Raw genomic sequence first — 24918 nt, 5'->3', positions numbered from 1 at the left:
GAATACAGTACATAGGAAGTGGGGGTGGGGCTTAGCATGTGATGAGTGCAGGAGAGAGAGGTAGGAAAGCTTGGGCTGTGTAACTGCATACTGAGCCTGTCTGCCTGCTGAAGGTGATCCACACTGTTTCTAAAAGGTAAATTTCTCCTCAACCTTCACCACCCAGATAAAACTAAGGTCAGCTGTGGCGTATATACAGTGGGGATCAAAAGTTTGGGCACCCCAGGTAACAAAATGTTATTAATGTGCATAAAGAAGCCAAGGAAAGATGGAAAAATCTCCAAAAGGCATCAAATTACAGATTAGACATTCTTAATATATGTCAACAAAAGTTAGATTTTATTTCCATCATTTACACTTTCAAAATAACAGAAAACAAAAAAAAAAAAGTCTGCAAAAGTTTGGGCACCCTGCAGAATTTATAGCATGCACTGCCCTCTTTGGAAAGCTGAGACCTGCCAGTGTCATGGATTGTTCTCAATCATCATCTGGGAAGACCAGGTGATGTCAATCTCAAAGGTTTTAACCCCTTAACGACAAAGGACGTATATTTACGTCCTCTGCCGGCTCCCGCGATATGCCGCAGGGTCTTGCCGCAGGGTCATATCGAGTCAGTCCCGTAACAATGGCCAGGACCCCCGGCTAATACAGGACATCACCGATCACGGTAATGCCCTGTATTAACCCTTCAGACGCGGGTCAGTCCCGGACGCTGTCAACGACCGGGACCCGCGGCTAATACAGGACATCACCGATCGCGGTGATGCCCTGAACTAGCCCTTCAGATGCAGCGATCAAAGCTGACCACCGCGTCTGAAGGGTGCTCAGTCGAGCTGTTCGGGACCACCGCGGTGAAATCGCGGCGTCCCAAACAGCTTACAGGACACCGGGAGCGCCCTTACCTGCCTCCTCGGTGTCCGATCGGCGAATGACTGCTTTGTGCCTGAGATCCAGCCAGAAGCAGTCAAGCGCCGATAACACTGATCACAGGCGTGTTAATACACACCAGTGATCAGCATGAGAGATCAGTGTGTGCAGTGTTATAGGTCCCTATGGGACCTATAACACTGCAAAAAAAAAAAAATTTTAATAAAAATCATTTAACCCCTTCCCTAATAAAAGTTAGAATCACCCCCCTTTTCCCATAAAAAAAATCAGTGTAAATAAAAATAAACATATGTGGTATCGCCGCGTGTGTAAATGTCCGAACTATAAAAATATATTGTCATTGGCGTACACGGAAATAAATTCCAAAGTCCAAAAAAGCTTATTTTTGGTCACTTTTTATACCATTAAAAAATGAATAAAAAGTGATCAAAAAGTCAGATCAAAACAAAAATGGTACCGATAAAAACTTCAGATCACGGCGCAAAAAATTAGCCCTATTACCGCCCTGTACGTGGAAAAATATAGAAGTTATAGGGGTCAGAAGAGGACATTTTTAAACGTATACATTTTCCTGCATGTAGTTATGATTTTTTACCAGAAGTACAACAAAATTAAACCTATATAGGTAGGGTACCATTTTAACCATATGGACCTACAGAATAATGATAAGGTGTCATTTTTACCGAAATATGCACTGCGTAGAAACAGAAGCCCCCAAAAGTTACAAAATGGCGTTTTTTCTTCGATTTTGTCTCACAATGATTTTTTTTTACCGTTTCGCTGTGGATTTTTGGGTAAAATGACTGTCACTTCAAAGTAGAATTGGTGACGCAAATAATAAGCCATAATATGGATTTTTAGGTGGAAAATTTAAAGGGTTATGATTTTTAAAAGGTAAGGAGGAAAAATTTAAATGCAAAAACTGAAAAACCCTGCGTCCTTAAGGGGTTAAATGCCCAGACTAATCTGACCTTGCCCCAACAATCAGCACGATGGGTTCTTCTACGCAGTTGTCTAGAAATCTGAAACTGAGAATAGTTGACGCTCACAAAGCTGGAGAAGGCTGTGGGAAACTAGCAAAACGTTTTCAGATGTCAATATCCTCTGTTCGGAATGTAATTAAGAAATGGCAGTCGTCAGGAACAGTGTAAGTTAAAGCAAGATCTGGAAGACCAAGAAAAATATCAGACAGAACAGCTCACAGGATTGTGAGAAAAACAATTCAAAATCCATGTTTGACTGCACAATCCCTCCAGAAACATCTGGCAGACACTGGAGTTGTGGTACACTATTCCACCATAAAGAGATACTTGTACAAATATGGTCTTCATGAAAGAGTCATCAGAAGAAAACCTCTTCTACGTCCTCACCACAAAAATTAGTGTTTGAACTTTGCAAATGAGCATATAGACAAGCCTGATGCATTTTGGAAACAAGTTCTGTGGACTGATGAGGTTAAAATTAAACTTTTTGGCCAGAATGAGCACAGGTACGTTTGGAGAAGAAGGGGAACAGAATTTAATTCGAAGAACCTCTGTCCAACTGTTAAGCATGGGGGTGGATCAATCATGCTTTGTGGTTGTATTGCAGCCAGTGGCACAGGGAACATCTCACGAGCAGAAGGAAAAATGGATTCAATAAAATTTCAGCAAATTCTGGATGCTAACTTGATGCCATCTGTGAAAAAGCTGAAGTTAAAGAGAGGATTGCTTCTACAAATGGATAATGATCCTAAACACACCTCGAAATCCACGTGGGATTACATAAAGAGGCGTCAACTGAAGGTTTTGCCATGGCCTTCACAATCTCCTGACCTCAACATAATTGAAAATCTATGGATAGACCTTAAAAGAGCAGTGCGTGACAGACAGCCCAGAAATCTCAAAGAACTGAAAGACTTTTGTAAGGAAGAATGGGCAAAGATACCTCAAACAAGAATTGAAAGACTCTTGACTGGCTGCAAAAAGTGTTTACAAGCTGTGATACTTGCCAAAGGGAGCAGTACAAGATATTAACTCTGCAGGGTGCTCAAACTTTTGGAGACGCAATTTTTTTGTTTTCTGTTATTATGAAAGTGTAAATGATGGAAATAAAATCTAACTTTTGTTGACATATTATAAGAATATCTAATCTGTAATTTAAAGCCTTTTGGAGATTTTTCCATCTTTCCTTGGCTTCTTTATGCACATTAATACAAATTTTTACCTGGGGTGCCCAAACTTTTGATCCCCACTGTAAATACCAATGTATTCACTCCTGTAAGTCCACAATGCTGCAGTGTAATCTCCCCTTTCCTTTAGTCTGCAGGCTTGATATCATCACCAGAAGCAGTTTAGTGTAACCCCTTCTTTGCTGTGCTGCTGCTGTTTGTTTTCCTTTCTGCTCACATAGCACCTTTTTATAGCCAGTGCTTCAGTAAACCCCTTCTCTTCGTTGCCATCTATAGCACTGTACTGTGTAAACAAACAGCACCTTGTCAGCCTGTTCAGTCCAGTGCATTCCCATCTGCACTATGTTGTAGCATAGCAGTAAGAAGTATGTGCTGTGATTAGCCAGTGAAGTAGGGAAAAGGAAGTGCCCGTGTGCATACTAATGGGAAATAGTGGGAGCCATGTGTATGGAAAAGATCTTAGCAGCTAGCTTGTACCCACCCTGGAGCTGAGCTTACACTGTGATGTGGAGTCAGCGCAGGGGTAAACAAAATAGTTCTACTTCTTATGAACACACATGACACATCCTGAAGAGTTATCTGAAATGATCGGTATGCTTAACGGAATTTCAGGTGAATTTTACAAGAACGATAAAATATTTACAATCTATTGCCTGATGGCAGCAAGGAAGGTAAACTGTCATATGTGAACCATAAAACAACAGTTTGACATAGCATGTGTAGTACTGCTTAATAACATATTTCTTTAGATTGTGGCTTTTATGTACCACATTTAAAGCTAAGTTGATACTTTTAATTTTTTATTATGTATGGCTTAATGCATTATCTTAAATTTAAACTATTTTTATTGTTGCAATTAAATATAAACCAATCCTTTTTTTTTTTTTCCTAGCGCCCTCTAGCCGCTTCAGTGGTCAGACGTATGAATGATCCGAGTTTCTCCGTTTTCAAGTATCATATCATGTGTGGAATGCAAGAGACTTTCTGTGCGTCAAGAGAGCAGGACAATACCATTGTGTTGTGGGCAGGAAGTGGACAAGACAGGTACATACTCTGTTCAGTCAAATGCATCTCTGGGCATGCTGGGGGTTGTACTTTTGCAACAGCTGGAGACACACCAGGACTAGACTGCAACTCTGTTCAGTCAAATGCATCTCTCGGCATGCTGGGGGTTGTACTTTTGCAACAGCTGGAGACACACCAGTTGGTAAACACTACTTTATAGTATAAGTAGAGATCACACAGACTAAAGGCAGTTGTAGCAAATTTAGCTGTAAAAACCATTAGGTCTGTAAGGGATTTAATGCTTGGAATGTAATGAAGAATGTTCCTATTTACTGACAGCATGCAGAGATAAAAAAAAAAGGGGAACGCAAAAAGAATATAAAGCATTATACAGTGATCCCTCAACTTACAATGGCCTCAACATACAATAGTTTCAACATACAATGGTCTTTTCTGGACCTTTGTAAGTTGAAACCAGACTCAACATACAATGTACAGACAGTCCAGATCTGCGAAACATGTCAGTGGCCGGAAGAACTGACCAATCAGGATGGGCAATTTACTGGTAAAACACCTGTATTGCTGAAGCGTATGCACTGACTGGTGTCTGGTAGCGCCCCCTACAGTACAGGGACGTATTACATGTTCTGTACACTTTACCTGTACCAGGGTTACCTGCTCCTTTGGACACCAGGTGAGGGTGACTCCATGTTACTTTTTTAGGACATTGCGCTTACTGTACAGGACCCTGAAGAAGCTCCTGTCCTCTACATAGACAAGTGTTTCCCATGCAGGGTGCCCCCAGCTGTTGCAAAACTACAACTCCCAGCATGCCCTGACAGCCTTTGGCTGTCCGGGCATGCTGGGAGTTGTAGTTTTGCAACAGCTGGAGGCTCCCTGCTTGGAAAACACCGACATAGACAGTGATTTACAGCTCCCAGCAGATCTTTCTTACTTTTAAATCTATATTAATTATCTACTTATTTTTCTTTAATCCTCACTTTTTCCTATTTTTGGATGACATTTTGGTGCCTTTAGAACCAATTACCAAGTTTCCATAGAGTTCTGGTCTCAACATACAATGGTTTCAACATACAATGGTCGTCCCAGAACCAATTAATATTGTAACTTGAGAGACGACTGTATAGTATCAAGTTGGCCATACAGATTACATAGTAGAATGTTTGGCTTATAGATGTTACTCCTACCTCTGCCCTAAACATGCACGCTTATTGAATAAACCACCAGCTGATTGTTGGGCATCCTATGGCAAGCGAAGATCTAAGAATTGGTGATGTATTTTGTATAACTTTACATTATGCAGTGAATAAACTTTGGTAAAACCAGAGGCGTGGGAAAAATGTGGTCAGGCATCATGCTTCATTGTGCTGAAAGCATCTAGAGTAAAATGTCTTTAATCCGGTAATTCCTGTACTCCCGCATGTCAGGCTCGGCTTCTCATTTCTCTAATTAAAGCGCAAAAACTGACTCTCTTATTTCGCAGGAACTACACAGTTGTTGATGTGGGGAAAGGTCAAATGGAAGTGCGGGGGCTAAGCTGCCCTGGGCTGAGGATGTGCACCCAACTAAAAGTGCAGAATACTTTGTGGATTTCTTCTGAGGTCAGAACAAAACTAACCTAGCAAGTCCAAAAATCATTTTTTGGCAAAAACAATATTTTAGAAAAATATTATCATTTATGTCTCAGCTTTAACTTCCATATAATTCATATTCCAAGTGCTATAGAAGTCAGTAGGAAGAAATCATTCTGTTTAGTTATTTCATTCATAGGCTAGCGCATATAGTTTATACTGACAGACTTTAACATTTTATGTTGTACTTCTTTAAACTATTGTTGCAGGACCAGAAAATCTCAATTTACAGTCTGCAGGGTATGTGCCCACTAAGTGCCCCCCTGAAAGTAATTGACACGCCAGCAATTGTGACCTGCTTCCTGACAGTTTTTAAGGTAAAGGTAGGTCCCTGGGACAAATACTTTAGCATAATGTTACTTATTGTCATTACCAATGCCGATACAGGCAGGACTAAAAGAGGAACAGGTATACAAGGTAGGGCTGAGCGGTATACCGGTTCATACCGAATTGTTTGGGCTGCACGATATGAATTTTCCCCCATACCGCAATACCGGTTGGGCCCCTCCCCCCTCGGGAATGTATTATCAGCCTAGCGCAGCGCTGTCCCCACATCGGGGGAACTAATCCTATGTGACCCGCCAGCGCAGTTCTGCCCCCTCCCCCCCCAATTAATGATCAGCCCAGCGGGGTACTACTCCCAGATGTCAAGCACTGCCCTCCTCCTCTTTGTTGGGGGATGCTGGCGCTGGAACTCACTGTACGCCAGTGGTCTCCAACCTGCGGACCTCCAGTTGTTGCAAAACTACGACTCCCAGCATGCCCGGACAGCCAACGGCTGTCCGGGCATGCTGGGAGTTGTAGTTTTGCAACAGCTGGAGGTCCGCAGGTTGGAGACCACTGCTGTCCGCTGCATCCCTATGCCCAGGCTGCAAAACATAAAGAAAATAAACTTTAAACTCACCTACTGTCGGGGCCACACGCTGGGGACTGGAGAGGACAGCCGTCAGCCTATCACCGGCCGGAGCGATGTGCCGCCCCTGCCAGTGATAGGCTGAGCCCACTGTCATGTAAGAAGCCGGCCAGAGCTTCTTACATGACAGTGGGCTCAGCCCATCACTGGCAGGGGCGGGACATCGCTCCGGCCGGTGATAGGCTGACGGCTGTCCTCCCCAGTCCCCAGCGTGTGGTTTAAAGTTTATTTTCTTTATGTTTTGCAGCCTGGGCATAGGGATACAGCGGTCAGCAGTGGTCTCCAACCTGCGGACCTCCAGCTGTTGCAAAACTACAACTCCCATCATGCCCGGACAGCTGTTTGCTGTCCGGGCATGCTGGGAGTTGTAGTTTTGCAACAACTGGAGGTCCGCAGCTTGGAGACCACTGGCGTACAGTGAGTTCCAGCGCCAGCGGCCCCCAACAAAGAGGAGGAGGGCAGTGCTTGAACGTGACATCTGTGAGTAGTATCCTGCTGGGCTGATCATTAATTGGGGGGGGAGGGGGCAGAACTGCGCTGGCGGGTCACATGATTTGGGGTGGGGGGGGTCGCTGAACACTGCACGCGGGTCACATGATTGAGGGGGTGGGGTGAAAATACCGTTATACACCGTGGAACCGCCGTAAGTTAAAAAAAATTACCGTGATACACATATTTGGCCATACGGCCCAGCCTTATACAAGGTCATATGACCGTGACTTGGGAGTTCTTGATTCCAATATGCATAAGTGGGGAGCATGAGGATTCAGGCCTTTTGTAAAGCTATATGAAAATTAAAGGGGTTCACCCACCAAAGACATAAATGGCATAGCCACAGAATATTTTATAAATATATAAAGGTGTTGTCATAGAAACTCAGAATATGTGGGCATATATGAACCATTCGGCCCATCTAGTCTGCCCAATAATGTGAATCCTATGAATAGTCCCTGGCCCTATCTTATATGGAGGATAGCCTTATGCCTATCCCATATATGCTTAAACTCCTTCACTGTATTTGCAGCTGCCACTTCTGCAGCAAGGCTATTCCATGCATCCACTACTCTCTCAGTGAAAAAATATTTCCTCATATTTACTTAATTTTTACCTCTAATTTAAGACTATGTCCTCTTGTAGTAGTTGTTCTTCTTTTGTATATTCCATCCTTTATTGTGTTGATTCCCTTTATGTATATAAAAGTCTCTATCATATCCCCTCTGTCTCGTCTTTCTTCCAAGTTATACATGTTAATGTTCTTTAACCTTTCCTAGTAGGTTTTATCCTGAAATCCAAGTTCTAGTTTAGAAGCCCATTCTCTGAACTCTTTCCTAAGTATTTATAGCCCCCTGGAGAAATGGTCAAACTGGAATGGGTGGGTGGTGAATCAGGACACTGATAATGTAATAGATTGAGCCCCTAGATGTGAGAGCCCTTCCCAGGCATTTCTGGTGGCTATGACATAAAAAATCTAATTGCACAAAAGTGACTGAACCTTTACATTTCAGACCATATTTTGCATATAGCACGTGCAAGGTCCAGAGCAGTTAGCTGATTTGCACAAAGAGAGGAGATACTTTCTTATGCCCAATGATATCCTGGTAAATAGTTTTTCTTTTTTTCTGCTTGTTACAGAACTCCTCACTGGTATTTGCCGGCCTGGCAGACAGCTTGATTTCTGTATTCCCAGTAACCAGCGGCATTCCCGGCACAGATTGCTCATACATCTGTTCTCGCACAGCCAACCGTGCCATGTTCAAAATAGGAGATGAAGATCCCAGACAGAATCCATACCCAGTATTGGCCATGGAGATCTCCAACGGAGGATCTGAGGTCTGGTACAGCAATGGACCTGGTATCCTAATAGTGGATTGCACATCATTGGAAATTACTAAAAGACTTGAGCCTTACACTGCTCCATCATCTATAATCTCTATGACAACCATTTCGGACTGCAATGGAGAGGAGACTGTTTGGTGCTTAGACAATAGGACGAACACATTAGTTATGTATCATGCAGCTAGTTACCAGTTCTGTGCCCGATACTTCTGTGGTGACTGCAGCCCTTTAAGAGACTTGTTTACAGTAAAGGCTAATTCTGAGCTACCACCAATCACCTTACCGGGGGAGAATTGTAACAGTCAATGCCAGACCAATATAAGTATCATCTACAGCCAGGACAGAGGGACTCAGCTCATCAGCCACCAGGACTCTCTAACAGACTATTGTTCTGTGTCCTCGTTCTCTTGTTCTTCTGTTCCTCAAGGGACAGCAAAATCTTCCTCCAGCCTGCCCAGTACACCAGTCAGTTACAGTAGTGTCCTTTTCTCCACTGACAGTGAAGACCCTGAGTTGTCCCGGGAACAAAGGCCCAGAATTCCTAGTGAGAGCTGGGGAAGTAAGGCCCCGCCATCTGAGGAGGAGAAATTGCGCTTGCAGGCAGTGCGGATAATCGCTGTTAAGGATTTACTTTGGATTCCAAGGTGAGCCTTACTCCATTTTCAAAGTAGTGACTGTGTAAAGATGGCCAATAGCTATGTTTTGACTAAAACCTCTGATAATTTGACTTGTATAGGGGCTTCTTGTCCTCAGTGTACAAGGTGTATGTTTGCAGGGGAAAACCCTTTACTAGAACCCCCTTAAAAATATTAACTTTATTAGTCTATTAAAATATCCCCCACAATTATATTTTAAATTCCAGCGGTAATTGAGTGATCTATATGTAGTGAGTATTGGACATTTACTTTATAGGGGGCATAGGCTTGGGTCCAGATGATTGCTTGTTACTGTGTGCTTAATGTACAGCACCACTTAGCTACTGGTGCCATATCCCTTTCCTTTTTAGGCCCCAATAATATCCGCTAACCAACTAATAGCCTCCCCGACGTTTCGCTGAACAAATCAGCTTTGTCAAAGGTAGCGAGGCTAAATGGCCCTTTAGCCTCTCTACCCTTGATAAAGCTTATTCGTGAAAGTTAAAAGGGTTATCCAGGAATAGAAAAGCAGAGGTAATTTCTTTCAAAAACAGCTCCATGCCTGTCCCCAGGTTTTGTGTGGTATTACATGTTGGCCGCATTCACTTCAATGGAACTAAGCTGATGAACCACACCCAACCTGGAGACAGATGGGAGCGGTATTTTAAAGAAATTAGGTCTGTTTTTCTATTCCTGGATAACCGCTTTAAAGGGGTACTCCGATGGAAAAAAAATGTTTTTAAATCAACTGGTGCCAGAAAGTTAAACAGATTAGTAAATTACTTCTATTAAAAAATCTTAATCCTTCTAGTACTTATTAGCTGCTGAATACTGCAGGAGCTCTCTCCTGACATCATGAGCACAGTGCTCTCTTCTGACATCTGTCCATTTTAAGAACTGTCCAGAGTAGGAGAAAATCCCCATAGCAAACATATGCTGCTCTGGACAGCACTGTGGTCATGATGTCAGGAGAGAGCTCTGTGTCCAAGAAGAAAATAATTTCCACTGTAGTATTCAGCAGCTAATAAGTACTGGAAGAATTAAGATTTTTTAATGGAAGTAATTTACAAATCTGTTTAACTTTCTGGCACCAGTTAATTAAAAAAAAATAAAGTTTTCCACCGGAGTACCCCTTTAATATCATGTTTTCAATCCAAACAAGTTCACTAAAACACCTAGAGGATCCAGCCATCATTTGATTATGGAACATATCATATAATTCAGGAAAATTCCTCAGCCAAATCTTGCTACATGTTGAACCTTTCTGATCCAATAATTTTGGAATTAGGCTAATACCAGATTATAGAATTTTAGGATTAGAGATATTTTGGAATGTAATACTTTTCAAGTAAAATGCTCTGTCAGCTTAAAGAATGTTCCACCATGGTTGCAAGTCATCAAAATGAGTGCAACACGTGTCCCAGTACATATTTTGGTGAAGTTGTATTGGAATGTAAAACACAGCTAAATGGAAACTTTACAAAAACCAATGAGACCAATCTATACAATGAGAATTGTCATCATGGGCCGAGAATGGCCTATCCTCTGGAAAAAAAAAAAAAAAAAATAAATATATATATATATATATATATATATATATATATATATATTTTAGTGCATATAAACATCAGAGGAAATGGTACTGTACTGGACCTGTGCTGTCCTTGTATGACATTGCAGCAGTGCAGCTGTCTGCCGGATGTCTTAGTCTACCTTGTAAATGTGGTTTTGTCTACATTTCCTCTTGCATAATTGTATAAATCTGGCTCTGTATACATGTGAGCCCATCTTTTATCGGTAACATAGTGCTATTTGCAAAGTGAAAATTACAGCTAGATGGAGGACAATTTGAGCACCCGAATTTCTTTAGCAGTTTAAGCTGACTATGACCAGGGCCTTGAGCACCTTCTGTATTATGAGATCATCTTTTATACCATATCAAGGTACAGACCTGTTTATATATTTCCTTTTCACAATTCATTTATTTAGTTCTATGGAATTTTGGAAAGGGTCACGGATGCAGACTTGAGCAGACCCACCCAGCATTAATATAAAAATATATAAGAGACCATGACGCATCTTGGCTCTTATGACTAATGTAAACCACAGACTAAGCTAAACTACTTTAAGAGGTGGAAAACCTTGTGATGTTGTCCGATCACCATATTTGGCTATAGTCTAGTACGGGAGAATTCAGGTTCAGAGGCTGTCTCATCCTGCAGTACGTTCGTAAAACATTTTTTAGAATTTTATCATCTTAACCATTTTTAAGGAATTCACAATTGTAAACTGATCAAACGGATAATCTATTGTTGTTCCTAATCGGTATTGTATCTACAAATCTGTGCCTACAGGCTCCTGAGATGTAGAGGATTGAAGGTACATACCTTCCACAGAGAAAATGGAAATACTGCTGGTGCGGACATCAAAAATGGAGTCAATCCAAAGCATTACTCCTGGCAGTAATGTTCCAAAGCAAGTTGACATTTATTGAAGATACGGTAACAAGGAATTAAGCAATAATACTAAATGAGTGTATCTTCAATAAACTTCAACTTGCTTTGGAATATTAGTGCCTGATCAGGAGTTCTATATGGGGTTGACGCCATTGTTGTAGAAGGTATGTACCCGCCATCCTCTGCACTTCTCATACCAGTATCCAGTGATCTCAAGAGAAGAAACACGTTCTACTAAATGCTTCAATATGAATTTTGCCACACACACATAGGGGTGTTCTGCACATAAAGCACTCTTTTGGTTTTTCTCCTCTTAGGCTAGGATTCCACTGAGGTTTTTCATGCAAAAACGCCAATAAAAACACCCATTTTGCCGCACGTTGTTTTTTCTGTGAAAAAACTCAGCGGCCAGATGTTAGCTGCAAGTCAATAGTGAACTGCAAAATGTCAGATCCACTTGGCGTTTCTTAGTTTGGTGTTTTTTTAATCCTTTGGGCATTTTTCAGTTCTTTTTGGCTCCTCTTCAGTTTTTCCAAAACAACCTTTTGTTGAGACTGGCGTTTTTATTCAGGAAAATGTTGGCGTTTTTCTCCCATAGAAAATGGTGCAAGCCTATGGGAGGGGGTGTTACAGCTGTCACGCCCCCTCCCATAGGCTTGTATTGAGGGGCGGAGCGTGACGTCACACGTGGTCGCCGGTAATCAGACCCGGAACGAACATGCACCGGGGACTGATATTAACTGGGGTGCTGCGTGCAAGATCACGGGGGTCCCCAGCGGCGGGACCCCCGTGATCAGGCATCTCATCCCCTATCCTTTGGATAGGGGATAAGATGTCTAAGCGCCGGAGTACCCCTTTAACTGCAGGTACTACTGCTCCCAACATTGAGCGCACACTGCTCCATGATGAGAGCTGTAGTACCTGCATTAATAGACAGATTGCAACAGGTGTCAGAAGTGACACTTGCTGCGATCTGTCTATTAATGCAGGTACTACAGCTCTCAGCATGGAGAAGTGTGCGCTCCATGTTGGGAGCAGTGGTACCTGCAGTTAAGGAAAGATCACAGCGGGTGTCACTCCTGGGTGACACCCGCTATGATCGTCCTTCATCCCTGAGATGTGGAGCGGCTTTCTCCTGCCCTCCGCATCTCGTCACTATACCCCGGCTGGCCAGTGATGTGAATATATTCACACCACAGATTCACATTTCCAGCTGAGAGCAGGGATTGGCTGCCACCATCCGTCCAATCACCACTCTGGGTGGAAAATATGAATGAGTGATGTGAATTTCTATTCACATAACTGGCCGGCCGGAGTATAGTGCAGAGATGCCAGCCCTGTAGAGAGCCGCTCCACATGTCTGCAATAGATAGGACGATCGCATCGGGTGTCAGGAGTGACACCCGGGCGATCTGTCTATTAGTACAGGTACTATTACTATTAGTAGTAGTACTACCTAAAAAATTTTAAAATACTGGGGAAAAAAGTGAAACACGCACTTTATTAAACACATTATCAAAATACATTACTAATAAAAAAATTATAAAAAATATATTATTTTTACATTTAAATGGCCCTTTTCTACATTTTTATTATTGTCACCTACATTTTTCGGTCCCTGCTCGCAAACATAAATTGGCCCCTGTTTAAAAATTTTGTAAAATTTAGTTATAAAAAATAAAAATTTCATTAAATACATTTTTTTCCATCCCTACTGGATTTTTTTTTAATTATTTTTTTTGGTACCCAACTAATTTTGAAAAAAACACCAAAGGGGCCAAAAATGAATAAAATTTTGCTTACCTAAAAATTTCAATTCCTGGAGTCCATAGGCAGCACAGTATGGGGTTAAACTTGATTCCCCGAACTTGTCAGAAGAGATAATCAGCATACTAATTAACAAATTAGCATAATTAATAGACACCTCCTACTCCTATAAATACCCCAATGAAACCATATACCACAGAGTAATTTTATAGCATGCTTTTATTAAGGGCGGGAACTCTGTGCTGCCTACGGACTCCAGGAATTGAAATTTTCAGGTAAGCAAAATTTAATTCATTCCACGTTCCTGGACGTCCTACGGCAGCACAGTATGGGACTAAAGTAGCAGAAAACAATAAAGGGAGGTTATTACTTCTTAAACGCTTCTTCCAACACTGTTTTGCCTAAGGCCGGACTATTAGAAAGGTCCAAACGGTAGTGTTGAATGAAAGTAGTTGGTGTTGCCCATGTAGCTGCTCTGCATATTTCTTGCAATGATACATACGAAATCTCTGCCCATGATGTTGCAGTTGCTCTCGTAGAATGGGCTTTAAGATCCTTCACAGGATCTAAGCCTTCTTTCTGGAAACAGAAGTTGATAGTATTTTTTATCCAGTTAGTAATTTTAGACTTCGCTGCTTTGGAACCTCTGGATTTCACACCAAATTGCACAAATAGATGCTCTGAGAGTCTAAAAGATTTTGTCCTAGAAATGTATTCTAAGACCGCCCTTCTTACATCAACCTTGGATACTTCTTCATTTTTTGAAAGAGCCGGCAGTATGATCTCTTGTTGTAAGTTATTAGCCGAATGAATCTTGGGTATAAATCCCGGTAATGTACGTAGAACTAATGCATTTCCTAAATCTTGGAGATAAGGCTCTCGACATGATAGCGCCTGAATCTCACTAATGCGCCGTGCTGACGCAATAGCTACCAAGGAACATGTTTTCCATGTGGGGAACTTCAAATCAATAGTCTCTTTGGGTTCAAATGGAACACCAGCTAGGCATCTGAGTACTTTAGGAAGATCCCATGAGGTAATTGGTTTATGAACTTTCGGGCATAGGTTATTGACCCCTTTGAAGAATCTCTTGATTAATGGTTCCTTGGAAAATTGGACTTTTAGTGTTGACTGTTCCAGGCCTTTTTTTCAGGCCTTGTTGCAGGAAATTCAGGATTACTGGTACTGTGATTTCCTGGTCTATGCAAAATGATTTGAATAGCTTCCAGACTCTTGAATAACATCTTTTTGTACCTGGTTTACTGGAACTATTTAACATTGAGATCACTTCTTCCTTAAGGCCTTTTGTGTTAATTATATTTAATTCACCTTCCACGTCGTCAGTTTCAGGAAGTCTAGATTCTGATGATACATTCCTCTCTGTTCTAACTGGTCTCTCATCTTGGGCACATGCCAGAAATTATTCTGGGCAAGCTCCTAGATCATTGAGAACCAGGACCTCCTCGGCCAGTATGGTAGGATCAATATTGCTCGAGGTTTTTCTTTCTTGGCCTTCCATAAGGTCCTCTGAATCAGAGCTGGTGGGGGAAAGAGATATACAAATGTCTTCTTCCATGATATTGAGAGGCCATCTTTGTGGACTGGTTTGTCCAGTGGAGACAGGGAACAGAATTTCTGTATTTTGGTATTCTGTTTTGTCGCAAATACATCCAGCTCTGGTGTTCCAAACCTCTTTGTGACTTGTTGCAAAACCTCCTGGCTTAGCTCCCATTCTCCCCGATGTAGGGACTCCCTGCTGAGAATATCCGCTTTCACGTTCAGTGTTCCTTTTAGATGGACTGCTGTTAAGTTCCTTATATTGTCTTCTGCCCATTGAAAAATCTTTGCACGCTGCTTCATAAGTGTGGGGCATCTTGTCCCTTCAAGTAAAACACTGTAGGGAGATTGGCTGACCTTATCAGAACATCCTTGCCTGATAAGTAAGGGGAGAAGTGAAGCAGAGCTAGGTATACTGCCCTTAGCTCCCTCATATTTGATGACCGCATCTTCTCCGTTAGGGACCATTGGTCCTGTACCCAATGATCCCCAGTGTAAGCTCCCTATCCATGAGCTGATGCATCCATTGTTATCGTTATTGTATGTTGGTCCGGTAGTAATGATTTTCCCCTTGAAAATCTGTTTGGAACGAGCCACCATTGTAGATCTTGACACAGGTCTGTTTGAATCCATATGGATTTTTCCAGTGTTGCCTTTGACCTGTTCCATGATGATAGCACCTACGTTTGGAGGTTGCAAATATGGGCATTCGCCCACTGAACTGCATCTATCATGGAGGTTAGAATACCCAGTATCTTCATAGCTTGGTGAATGGTAACCATTCTGTTTTTCAAGAGAAGGTTGACTTGATTCCTCAATTTCCTTTCTCTCTCCAGAGATATAGAAATCCTCATGGATACTGAATCTATCATGAAGCCTAAAAAGAGGATCTTTTGAGATGGGGACAGGTGAGATTTTTCTTTGTTGACGATAAATCCACGATTTTGAAGAAAATCTATTGTCGTGGCTACTTGACATGCTAGTTGTTCCTTTGACGCTACTTTGATCCACCAATAGTCTAGGTATGGGACTATGTTGATATCCTGAATGCGTAGGGCTGCTGCCAATATGACCACGATTTTTTGTGAACACCCTTGGTGATGAACTTAGGTCAAATGGCAGACATGTGAACTGGAGGTGCCACACATTATCCCCTACTTCGATTGCAAATCTCAGGTATTTCCTGAAGAGTGGGTGTATTGGAATATGTAGATACGCATCGGCAAAATCCAGAGTTGCCATGAAGTCCCCTTGGTTCAGTATTTGAATTAGAGACCTTATGTTTTCCATTTTGAAATGTTTTCTTTCCATGAATTTGTTTAGATAAGTTAGATCTATTACTAACCTCCACTTTCTGTTGGTCTTTGGGACTGCGAAGATCCTTGAGTAGACTCCTGTAAAGTACCACTCTTGATTCGGTACCCACTCTATGGCATTTTTCGCAAAAAATTCTAGTACTAGTGGCAGTATTTCCAGTGGTTGATTTAGGAGTTCTAGTTTGTAACCCTTCTTTATAATAGACAGAACCCACTTGTCTTCTGTTGTTTGTTCCCACATGGGAAAAAAAGGCTCCTAACCTTCCTCCAACTTTGGGTAATGTTAAGATGGCATCATAACTCTTTTTTTCTTTGATGGAGGTTTGCCTTTGTTAGATGTATTGTAATTCACATTCCTTTTTTGTGTGTTGAACTTGGGTCTCGTATAGTTCCCAGACTGATAATTTTTCCTATAAAATGTTGGCGACCTTTTCCACTTTGGTAGTCCGTTGAATTACTCTTTCTTTGATGTTCCCGGGAATGTATCATTTTCGTCATTCATAACTTTCAAGATTCCCTTTAAATTGGGACCGAACAAGGACTCTGGAGAGAAAGGTAAGGAGCACAGAAGTTTTTTTGCTGCCACATCCCCCTTCATCCATTGTTTTATCCATAATGATCTCCTTATGGAGTTTGTTTCAGCCATATTTTGTGCTGGTGTCCAATGGTGCATCACACAAAAATTCAGAGGCTGACTTTATAACTGGTATTTTCTTTAGGATATCCTCCCTAGGTACTCCTTCTTGAAGGTCTTTGGTCATTGGGCTAAGCCAAACTCTTAGTGCCCTTGCTACAGTTACCGATGCCATGGCTATTTTTGAGATTAAAGACGCCTTGGAATACGCTTTTTTTTGCAAGAGAATCCGAATTTTGTCCAATCCATAGGGTTGGACAAAAGCGATGTATCCTCTTAGGGAAAATAGGATTTTTTCACCAATTTAGCCACTGGCAAATCTATCTTTGGCAGGTTATACCAAGAAGTGGTTACCACTGAAGAGAGTCTATACACCGATTTGAAGTGTGAAACTACATCTACCAGTTTCTCCGTTTTTTCCCAGTTGGATTTAAACCACTTGGTAACACATGGGTGTGAGGGTAACACCCTGTCATTAGATACCAGGAAGTAGTACAGACTCTCTTTTGGCAGTTTCCCCTCCGTAGAGCGATCAGATTCTAGAGCATGTTTGACAGATTTGATCAAACTATGCATATCCTCCTTATGAAAAATGTAACAATCCCCCGGAGAATCCTGTGAATCAGCGGAAGCATATGATATGGAATCATCTGAATCTGATGGAGAAACTGCCCTATGATGTATCTTACGTTTTTTGTTCTTGCTGGAGTGGTATCATCTGGTAAGAACGCCGCTATAAGTTTTTTGAACCAAGAAAAAAAACAGGCAGGCAGGACCAACCATCCTTATCCTTCTTATAGGGACAAGCCCATTGAATGAGTCCGTGCATCCTTTGCAAGACCCGCCCCCTCCGACGTCACCTCCGGATGCCGGACCACGTGCAGAAAACCGTGCATAGTGTTTTAACTGTGCCGATGTCTCTTCCGGACGCCGACACCTAGATCCAGTAACGTGCGCATCGTAAGTTTGTTTACCTGTGCCGACGTTACTTCCGGACGCCGGCACCACGCGCTGGTAACGCGCGCGTCACATCTCTGCATATCCCAGCTGGCGGGCCCGCTCTCGTGTCTCCGGACGTCTGCAAGGGATAGGATCTTTGTAGGTTTGTGTTAAACAAGTACTTCACAGTACTTACCATTGACTTTAGTTATGAATCCCCAATTTTTTGCCCACCAAGGTAAGCACTATGTCATTCCAAGTGATACTTATCCTTATGCATATTTGTGTTGTAGGGACTATCCCTATCTCTGCATGTCTAAAGAAAAACATATAAGAGACATAGATTAATATGCTAAAAAAGACCTATTTTTTCTGTACCACTAAATGACTACCCCTTCTGAAAGCAGTAGAAAAAAAACTCTGTGGTATACGGTTTCATTGGGGTATTTATAGGAGTAGGAGGTGTCTATTAATTATGCTAATTTGTTAATTAGTATGCTGATTATCTCGTCTGACAAGTTCGGGGAAACAAGTTTAATCCCATACTGTACTGCCGTAGGATGTCCAGGAATGCAATTTCCACTCAAAGGCAAAAATGCCTGAAAAAAATGCAAAAACGCAGGGAAAATCTGTGGCAGTTTTCCTGGCGTTTTTTCTGGCATTTTTAAGCCTAAAAAATGCAATCCAAAAACATCAGTGGAATCCTTATATAGTTTCTTCTGCAGGCATAGATTGTGTGACCCCTTTGGACTCTATTAGACAGCCCAATGCTTGGTGTAAATGAGCGACGATCTCATAGATGGGCACTATTACACTGCTTGAGCATTTTTTCATTAATTGATGCTGCACATAATCTCATCATTACTACAAGACTAGTTCTCATTTCTTTCAGACGTGGAGGTGACATTATCATCATAGGACTAGAGAAGGAATGTGGTGGACAGAGAGGCCGAGTCATTGCGGTATTACAGTCTGAAGAGCTGGCAAAAGACGGGTATGTTTTCAAAGAGGCAAAGTATCTGTTTCATGGGACTTCTTTTTCACATGACCTGTTGCTTAAATCAGGTTTTTACGTTTAATTCTTCTTAGAATTTGTTTTTGAAATTCCGGAGAACTTGCAGTTTTCATTTTGGGCTCTAAGCCTTGCAATAGGCTGATCTAATCTGTAGAGATTGCTTCTCATCAGTCATCTTGTCATCATTATACAAGGAAAGGAAACACCTTTTTGACTAAGTTTCCACTTGGTTTTTTTTCTGGCAGTTTTTGAAAATCTGCCACTGCAGTTTTTGAGCCAAAGCCAGAAATTTATTCTAAAGGAATAGGACATATATAAAGGAAGGACTTACACTTCTCCTTCCTTATGGGTCCACTTCTGACTTTGGCTCAAAAACTGTAGTGGTAGTATTCCAAAAACTGCCAGAAAAAAAACCAAGTGGAAACTTAGCCTTACAATAACTGATGGTCACAGCTCTCCTCCCCCTCCCTGCACACTGATAAGTCACTCATAATGCCTAAAACACTCTACATCTAATTGACTTTTCAAAAATGTTAAATTTTACACCTCTCCGTCCTATAAAATAATACCAATCAATTAATGACTAACATATAGGCTATTTACATAGGTCTTCCTCTTATAATAGTATGGAGTAATTTCTTAGCTATTTATGTGTAAGTCTTCCTCTGATCATTATGACTGAGTAAATCCTTAGCAGATATGAGAGAATAAAATACACTGGTATATGAGTAAGGTGCACTGTGCAGAGTTTTGACAGCCTGGAATGCAATCGGGAAAGAAGGAGATTGGAGATCAAGAAGCATGTCACTTAGTTTCCTTAGGCGATGCCTATAATAGTCATTGACACATAAGAGAGGTGGGCCTGGGCCTATGATAGGGCACGGGGGACCACATGGTAAAGAAGGAATGGAGCTTGCAGCATAAAACAGCAGACACCACCCTGAGTGTCACTATGCGCAGCTGTTTTATGCCACAAGCTCAGCCCCTTCCTCATCATGTACCTGTATGTGTATGTTATCAATAGCTGTACACATTCAACCAAGTAAGCATGTCCCTGTGGAAAGAGAGACTACAAGGTCCCTGATGATTACTTAAAGCAGGAATCACGTTGTACCAAGAAATGGACCATAAGAACTATACCATGGATGGCAAAATCGCAATGGCTAAATGTGTCTTGTAGATATAACTGCACCACAGTACAAGTGGTGTGATTTATGGAGGAGGACTAATTCATCTGCTTATGTGCCATATATTCAGTTACCAAATTACATTATCTGCCAGGATGATGCATATGACTAACTGATGGGATGTGCATCTAATGCTATCTAACCTTGCTTACCTATATACAGTATCTCATATAAATGAGTCAACCTCTCACATTTTTCTAAATATTCTATCTTTTCATGTGACAACACTGAAGAAATTACCCTCTACTACAATGTAAAGTAGTGAGTGCATATCCTGTATAACAGTGTTTAAACGGGTACTCCGCTGCCCTGTGTCCGTCACGCCCCTTCCCATAGACTTTCGTTGAGGGGGCGGGCGTGACATCACGAGGGGCAGCCCTGAACACGGAAGCCCGCACACAGCGTCCGGAACAATAAACTTCCGGACGCTGGGGAGCGGAGCTTCCGACACAGGGCAGCGGAGTACCCCTTTAATGTTGTGCCCCCTCAAAATAACCCAACACAGCCATTCATGTCTATACCTTGGCAAGTGAAAACACCCCTAAGTGGAACTATCTAAATTGGGACAGGGTTGGCCAGTCTAGGTCTGGACATTCTTAGTCAGTCCTTCACATTTACCCTCAGCTGCTTTAGCAAGGTAGGGGTCATCTTGGGGTCTTTATCATATTGGAATACTGCCCTGTGGCACAGTACCTGAAGGAAGAGGATCATGCTCTGCTTCTATATGTCACAGTACTTGCTAACTTTTATGGTTCCCTCGATGAACTGTAGCTCCTTAGTGCCAGAAGCACTCATGCGGGCCCAGACCATGACACTTCCACCACCATGCTTGACTGTAGACATACTTTTGAACTTCTCACCTTATTACCACCACACACACTTAACACCATCGGAACCAAATAAGTTTATCCTCCTCTCATCGGATCACAGGACATGGCTCCAGTAATCCATGTGCCTAATCATAGTGTCTTCAGCAAACTGCAGGCTTTTTCTGAGCCTCCTCTTAAGAAGCAGCTTCCTTCTAGGACGACAGCCATGCAGTGTGTGGCATATGGTCTGACCACTTACAGACTGACCCCCAACTCCTTCAATCTCTGCAGCAATGCTGGCAACACTTACACGTAGATTTCCCAAAGACAACCTCTGGATGTGAAGCTGAGCACGTGAACTCATAGTTACATAGTTAGTACGGTCGAAAAAAGACATATGTCCATCAAGTTCAACCAGGGAATTAAGGGGTAGGGGTGTGGCGCGATATTGGGGAAGGGATGAGATTTTATATTTCTTCATAAGCATTAATCTTATGTTGTTCCAGGAATGTATCTAATCCTGTTTTAAAGCTGTTAATTGTTCCTGCTGTGACCAGTTCCTGAGGTAGACCGCTCCATAAATTCACAGTCCTCACGGTAAAGAAGGCGTGCCGCCCCTTTAGACTAAACCTTTTCTTCTCCAGACGGAGGGAGTGCCCCCTCGTCCTTTGGGGGGGTTTAACCTGGAACAGTTTTTCTCCATATTTTTTGTATGGGCCATTAATATACTTATATACGTTTATCATATCCCCCCTTAAACGTCTCTTCTCAAGACTAAACAATTGTAACTCCTTTAATCGCTCCTCATAGCTAAGATGTTCCATGCCCCATATTAGTTTAGTCGCGCGTCTCTGCAACGTCTTTGGCCAACTATGGCGAGGCCTATTCTGAATGGAGCCTGTCTTGTGAAACCGCTGTATGGTCTTGCCCACCGTCCTGCAGCTCAGTTTCAGGGTCTTGGCAATCTTTTTATAGCCTAGACTACCTTTATATAGAGCAACATCTCAAATCCTCGGAGAGTTCTTTGCCATGAGGTGACATGTTGAACTTCCAGTGACCATTATTAGAGAGTGTGAGAGCAATAACACCAAATTTAAGATACTGTATGCCAGTGCTTCCCAGCAAGGGTGACTACAGCTGCTGCAAAACTACAACTCCCAGCAGGCCCGGACAGCCTCTGGCTGTCCGGGCCTGCTGGGAGTTGTAGTTTTGCAACAGCTGGAGGCACCCTGGATAGGAAACAATGCTGCATGCTGTACACAAAAGTGCATAACGGTACAATAATCCCTTTTCTGTTATCTTCTCAGGGCCTGTGTGGAGGCCGCGGCTGTGTCCAAAGATTCAATAGTATGTTGCATGCAGAGCGAAGCACTGGGCTGGTTCCTGTCTGTCTGGAGGGGATGGGGGGCCGCAGAGTTTGAGATTTTCTATCATTCAGCTGATGAACTGAGGCGACTGGAGACCTGCATGAGAAAGAGGAGGTAGCGTAACAAACAGAATGCAACATGCGCCCACAAGCTCTGAACCTACCGCAGCTTCATTGTCATCTTTATCAGCTGACCCTCTATGAAGCCAGTGTGGTATGGAGAAATGAAGTGCAGTAAGGATACGTGCTGCCGATGTAGCGCAGGAGAGCTGAAGTTCAAAGGGATTTGTCACCTAGAAGGACCTTTTCTCTGTTGGTCTGGGACCGCAGAAAGCATCCAAAGATTTCATAATCTCAACCATTTTTAGTGCTAACACTAAAGTGAAGAGTATCCAAATGTGGACAGGGAGCATTTGTATCTCAGGTATATCCGAAGCCCCCGAATATTATTCGCTGACTTTAGTACCATTCATTTCCAAACTCCTATAGCTGGATTCCATTACTTCAATAGCCTTTACTAATGCTGCCTTGTAGACTTTAAAGGAGAACTCCAGTCAAATGAAATGACCTTTATATAGCTGCACATCTCCAATTGGCTGGAGGGCAACACACCCCCCTACTGCTCACTCTCACAACAGCTCCTGCCCAATGTGAGGAGATTTTTCCTGACACAGCAGATTTTCCAAGGTCTGATTTTGAAACAAATTAGCTGGGATGCCTTGTAGAGTCATGGTGAGCCTATATATCTTATTTAAGTTGTTTTTTTTACCACTTTTGGCTGGATATCTCCAGGAAGGCCGGGTTCATACTATGGAATTTCCGAACAGAATTCCATTTGGAAATTCTGCTTTTAAAATTCCGATGCAGCAGAGTCCCGTTGCTGGCAGTGGGATTCCGCTGCACAGTGCACACTCCAGTGTTTTTGAGGCAGACGTTCCGCCCGGAAAATCTACACGAAAAATTCTGTCAGAACATTGAACTTGTTCCGCTACCGGATTTACACTCCACAGACCTTGCCGTCTATGGGGACAACAATATCTTTCTGGTCCTAGCTGACCACGCTTGAAAGCTCCGGAAGGAAAACTTTTGAAGTGTCAACCCAGCCTTAAGAAAATAATTTATTCTTTGCACTAGCTGAGCTGGATTGCAAATCATTACATCAGAGATACTGGTATTGCTATATGTTCATGTATACTTTTTATATCGAACCTCACTGCCTGTTAGGTGCTTACATTGTGCAATATTATCAGCATGTCCCCAAGGACGTCAGCAGCTCTCACACCCTCCTCAAGAAGACTGAGAAGAATGCTTGCTCCCAGTGGCAGTAGTGTTGTAGCTTCAGCGAAGAGTTCAGCGGGTTCCCAGATTACGCAATGTGTTGGTGTGTCCAGCTGTTTCTTCTAGTTTTCTCTTGTCATGTGGTAGACTGTAACACTTGGACTGACTGCCACGTTTTGTGCACTAAATTTCTGGCTGCAGAGGAATGACAGCAGTGTGTACATTATTCCCTGGAGCCTCACTGCCACCCGTCTCAAGATCCACCGTTGTTTCTTTTAAGAACAGGATGTTTTGTAATTGTATAATAACGTTTTGTACAAATATTAATGTATATTAAAAACTGAAAGAAAACACATGGTGGCAGTTTTAATAATTGATGCTTGAACTGAAATATCTGTCTTAAAGGGGTTATCTAGGAAAAAACTTTTTTATATATATCTATATATATATATATACCGTATTTATCGGGGTATACCACGCACCGGCCTATAACACGCACCCTCATTTTACCAAGGATATTTGGGTAAAAAAAGTTTCTTACCCAAATATCCATGGTAAAATGAGGGTGCGTGTGTGCGCGTGTATACCCCGATACACCCCCAGGAAAGGCAGGGGGAGAGAGAGGTTGTCGCTGCCCGCTTCTCTCCCCCTGCCTTTCCTGGGGTCTAGAGCCCTGCTGCCGGCCCTTCCCTCCCCCTGGCTATCGGCGCCGCTGCCCGTTCTGTCCCCCTGACTATCGGTGCTGGCGCCCCATTGCCGGCGCCGATAGCCAGGGGGAGAGAAGTGGCACCGACAGCCAGGGGGAGAGAAGGGGCAGCGGCACCCATTGCTGGCGCCGCTGCCCCGTTGCCTCCCCCCATCCCCGGTGACATAATTACCTGTTGCCAGGGTCGGGTCCGCGCTGCCTCAGGCCTCCGGCGTGCGTCCCCTGCGTCGTTGTTATGCACAGCGCGGCGCACTGACGTCATGCACCGCGCCGTGCAGCGCATAGCAACGACGCAGGGGGACGCACGCCGGAGGCCTGAAGCAGCACGGACCCGACCCCGGCAACAGGTAATTATGCCACCGGGGATGGGGGGAGGCAACGGGCAGCGGCGCCGGCAATGGGTGCCGCTGCCCCTTCTCTCCCCCTGGCTGTCGACGCCGCTTCTCTCCCCCTGGCTATCGGCGCCGGCACCGATAGTCAGGGGGACAGAACGAGCAGCGGCGCCGATAGCCAGGGGTAGAGAAGACGGCAGCGATGGCCTCTCTCCCCTACCTTTCCTGGGGGTGTATCGGCGTATAACACGCACATAGACTTTAGGCTAAAAATTTTAGCCTAAAAAGTGTGTGTTATACGCCGATAAATACGGTGTATATATATATATATATATATATATCAACTGGCTCCAGAAAGTTAAACAGATTTGTAAATTACTTCTATTAAAAAATCTTAATCCTTTCAGTACTTATGAGCTTCTGAAGTTAAGGTTGTGCTTTTCTGTCTAAGTAATCT

General features: G+C 42.8%; 1 protein-coding gene across 5 annotated transcripts in view; it reads left to right on the top strand.

Annotated features, from left to right (window-relative positions):
* Positions 1-23769, top strand: part of LRRK1 (leucine rich repeat kinase 1) — a 133662-nt gene extending 109893 nt beyond the window's left edge. For 4 of the 5 annotated variants that reach the window (XM_056571785.1, XM_056571787.1, XM_056571786.1 and 1 more), the window contains 6 exons: positions 3951-4102; positions 5568-5685; positions 5925-6038; positions 8261-9108; positions 18661-18762; positions 22087-23769. In XM_056571785.1, coding sequence (XP_056427760.1) covers positions 3951-4102; positions 5568-5685; positions 5925-6038; positions 8261-9108; positions 18661-18762; positions 22087-22264 — 1512 coding nt within the window. In that variant the 3' untranslated portion in view covers positions 22265-23769. The remainder of the gene's footprint in view (positions 1-3950; positions 4103-5567; positions 5686-5924; positions 6039-8260; positions 9109-18660; positions 18763-22086) is intronic. The other variant, XM_056571789.1, reaches the window with a different exon arrangement.
* The last annotated feature ends 1149 nt before the right edge of the window (positions 23770-24918 follow it).

This window comes from Hyla sarda, chromosome 4, assembly GCF_029499605.1.
Source record: "Hyla sarda isolate aHylSar1 chromosome 4, aHylSar1.hap1, whole genome shotgun sequence".
Lineage (NCBI taxonomy): Eukaryota > Metazoa > Chordata > Amphibia > Anura > Hylidae > Hyla > Hyla sarda.
Note: the sequence above shows the minus strand (reverse complement) of the source record. Positions and strands in the feature narration are given on the sequence as shown.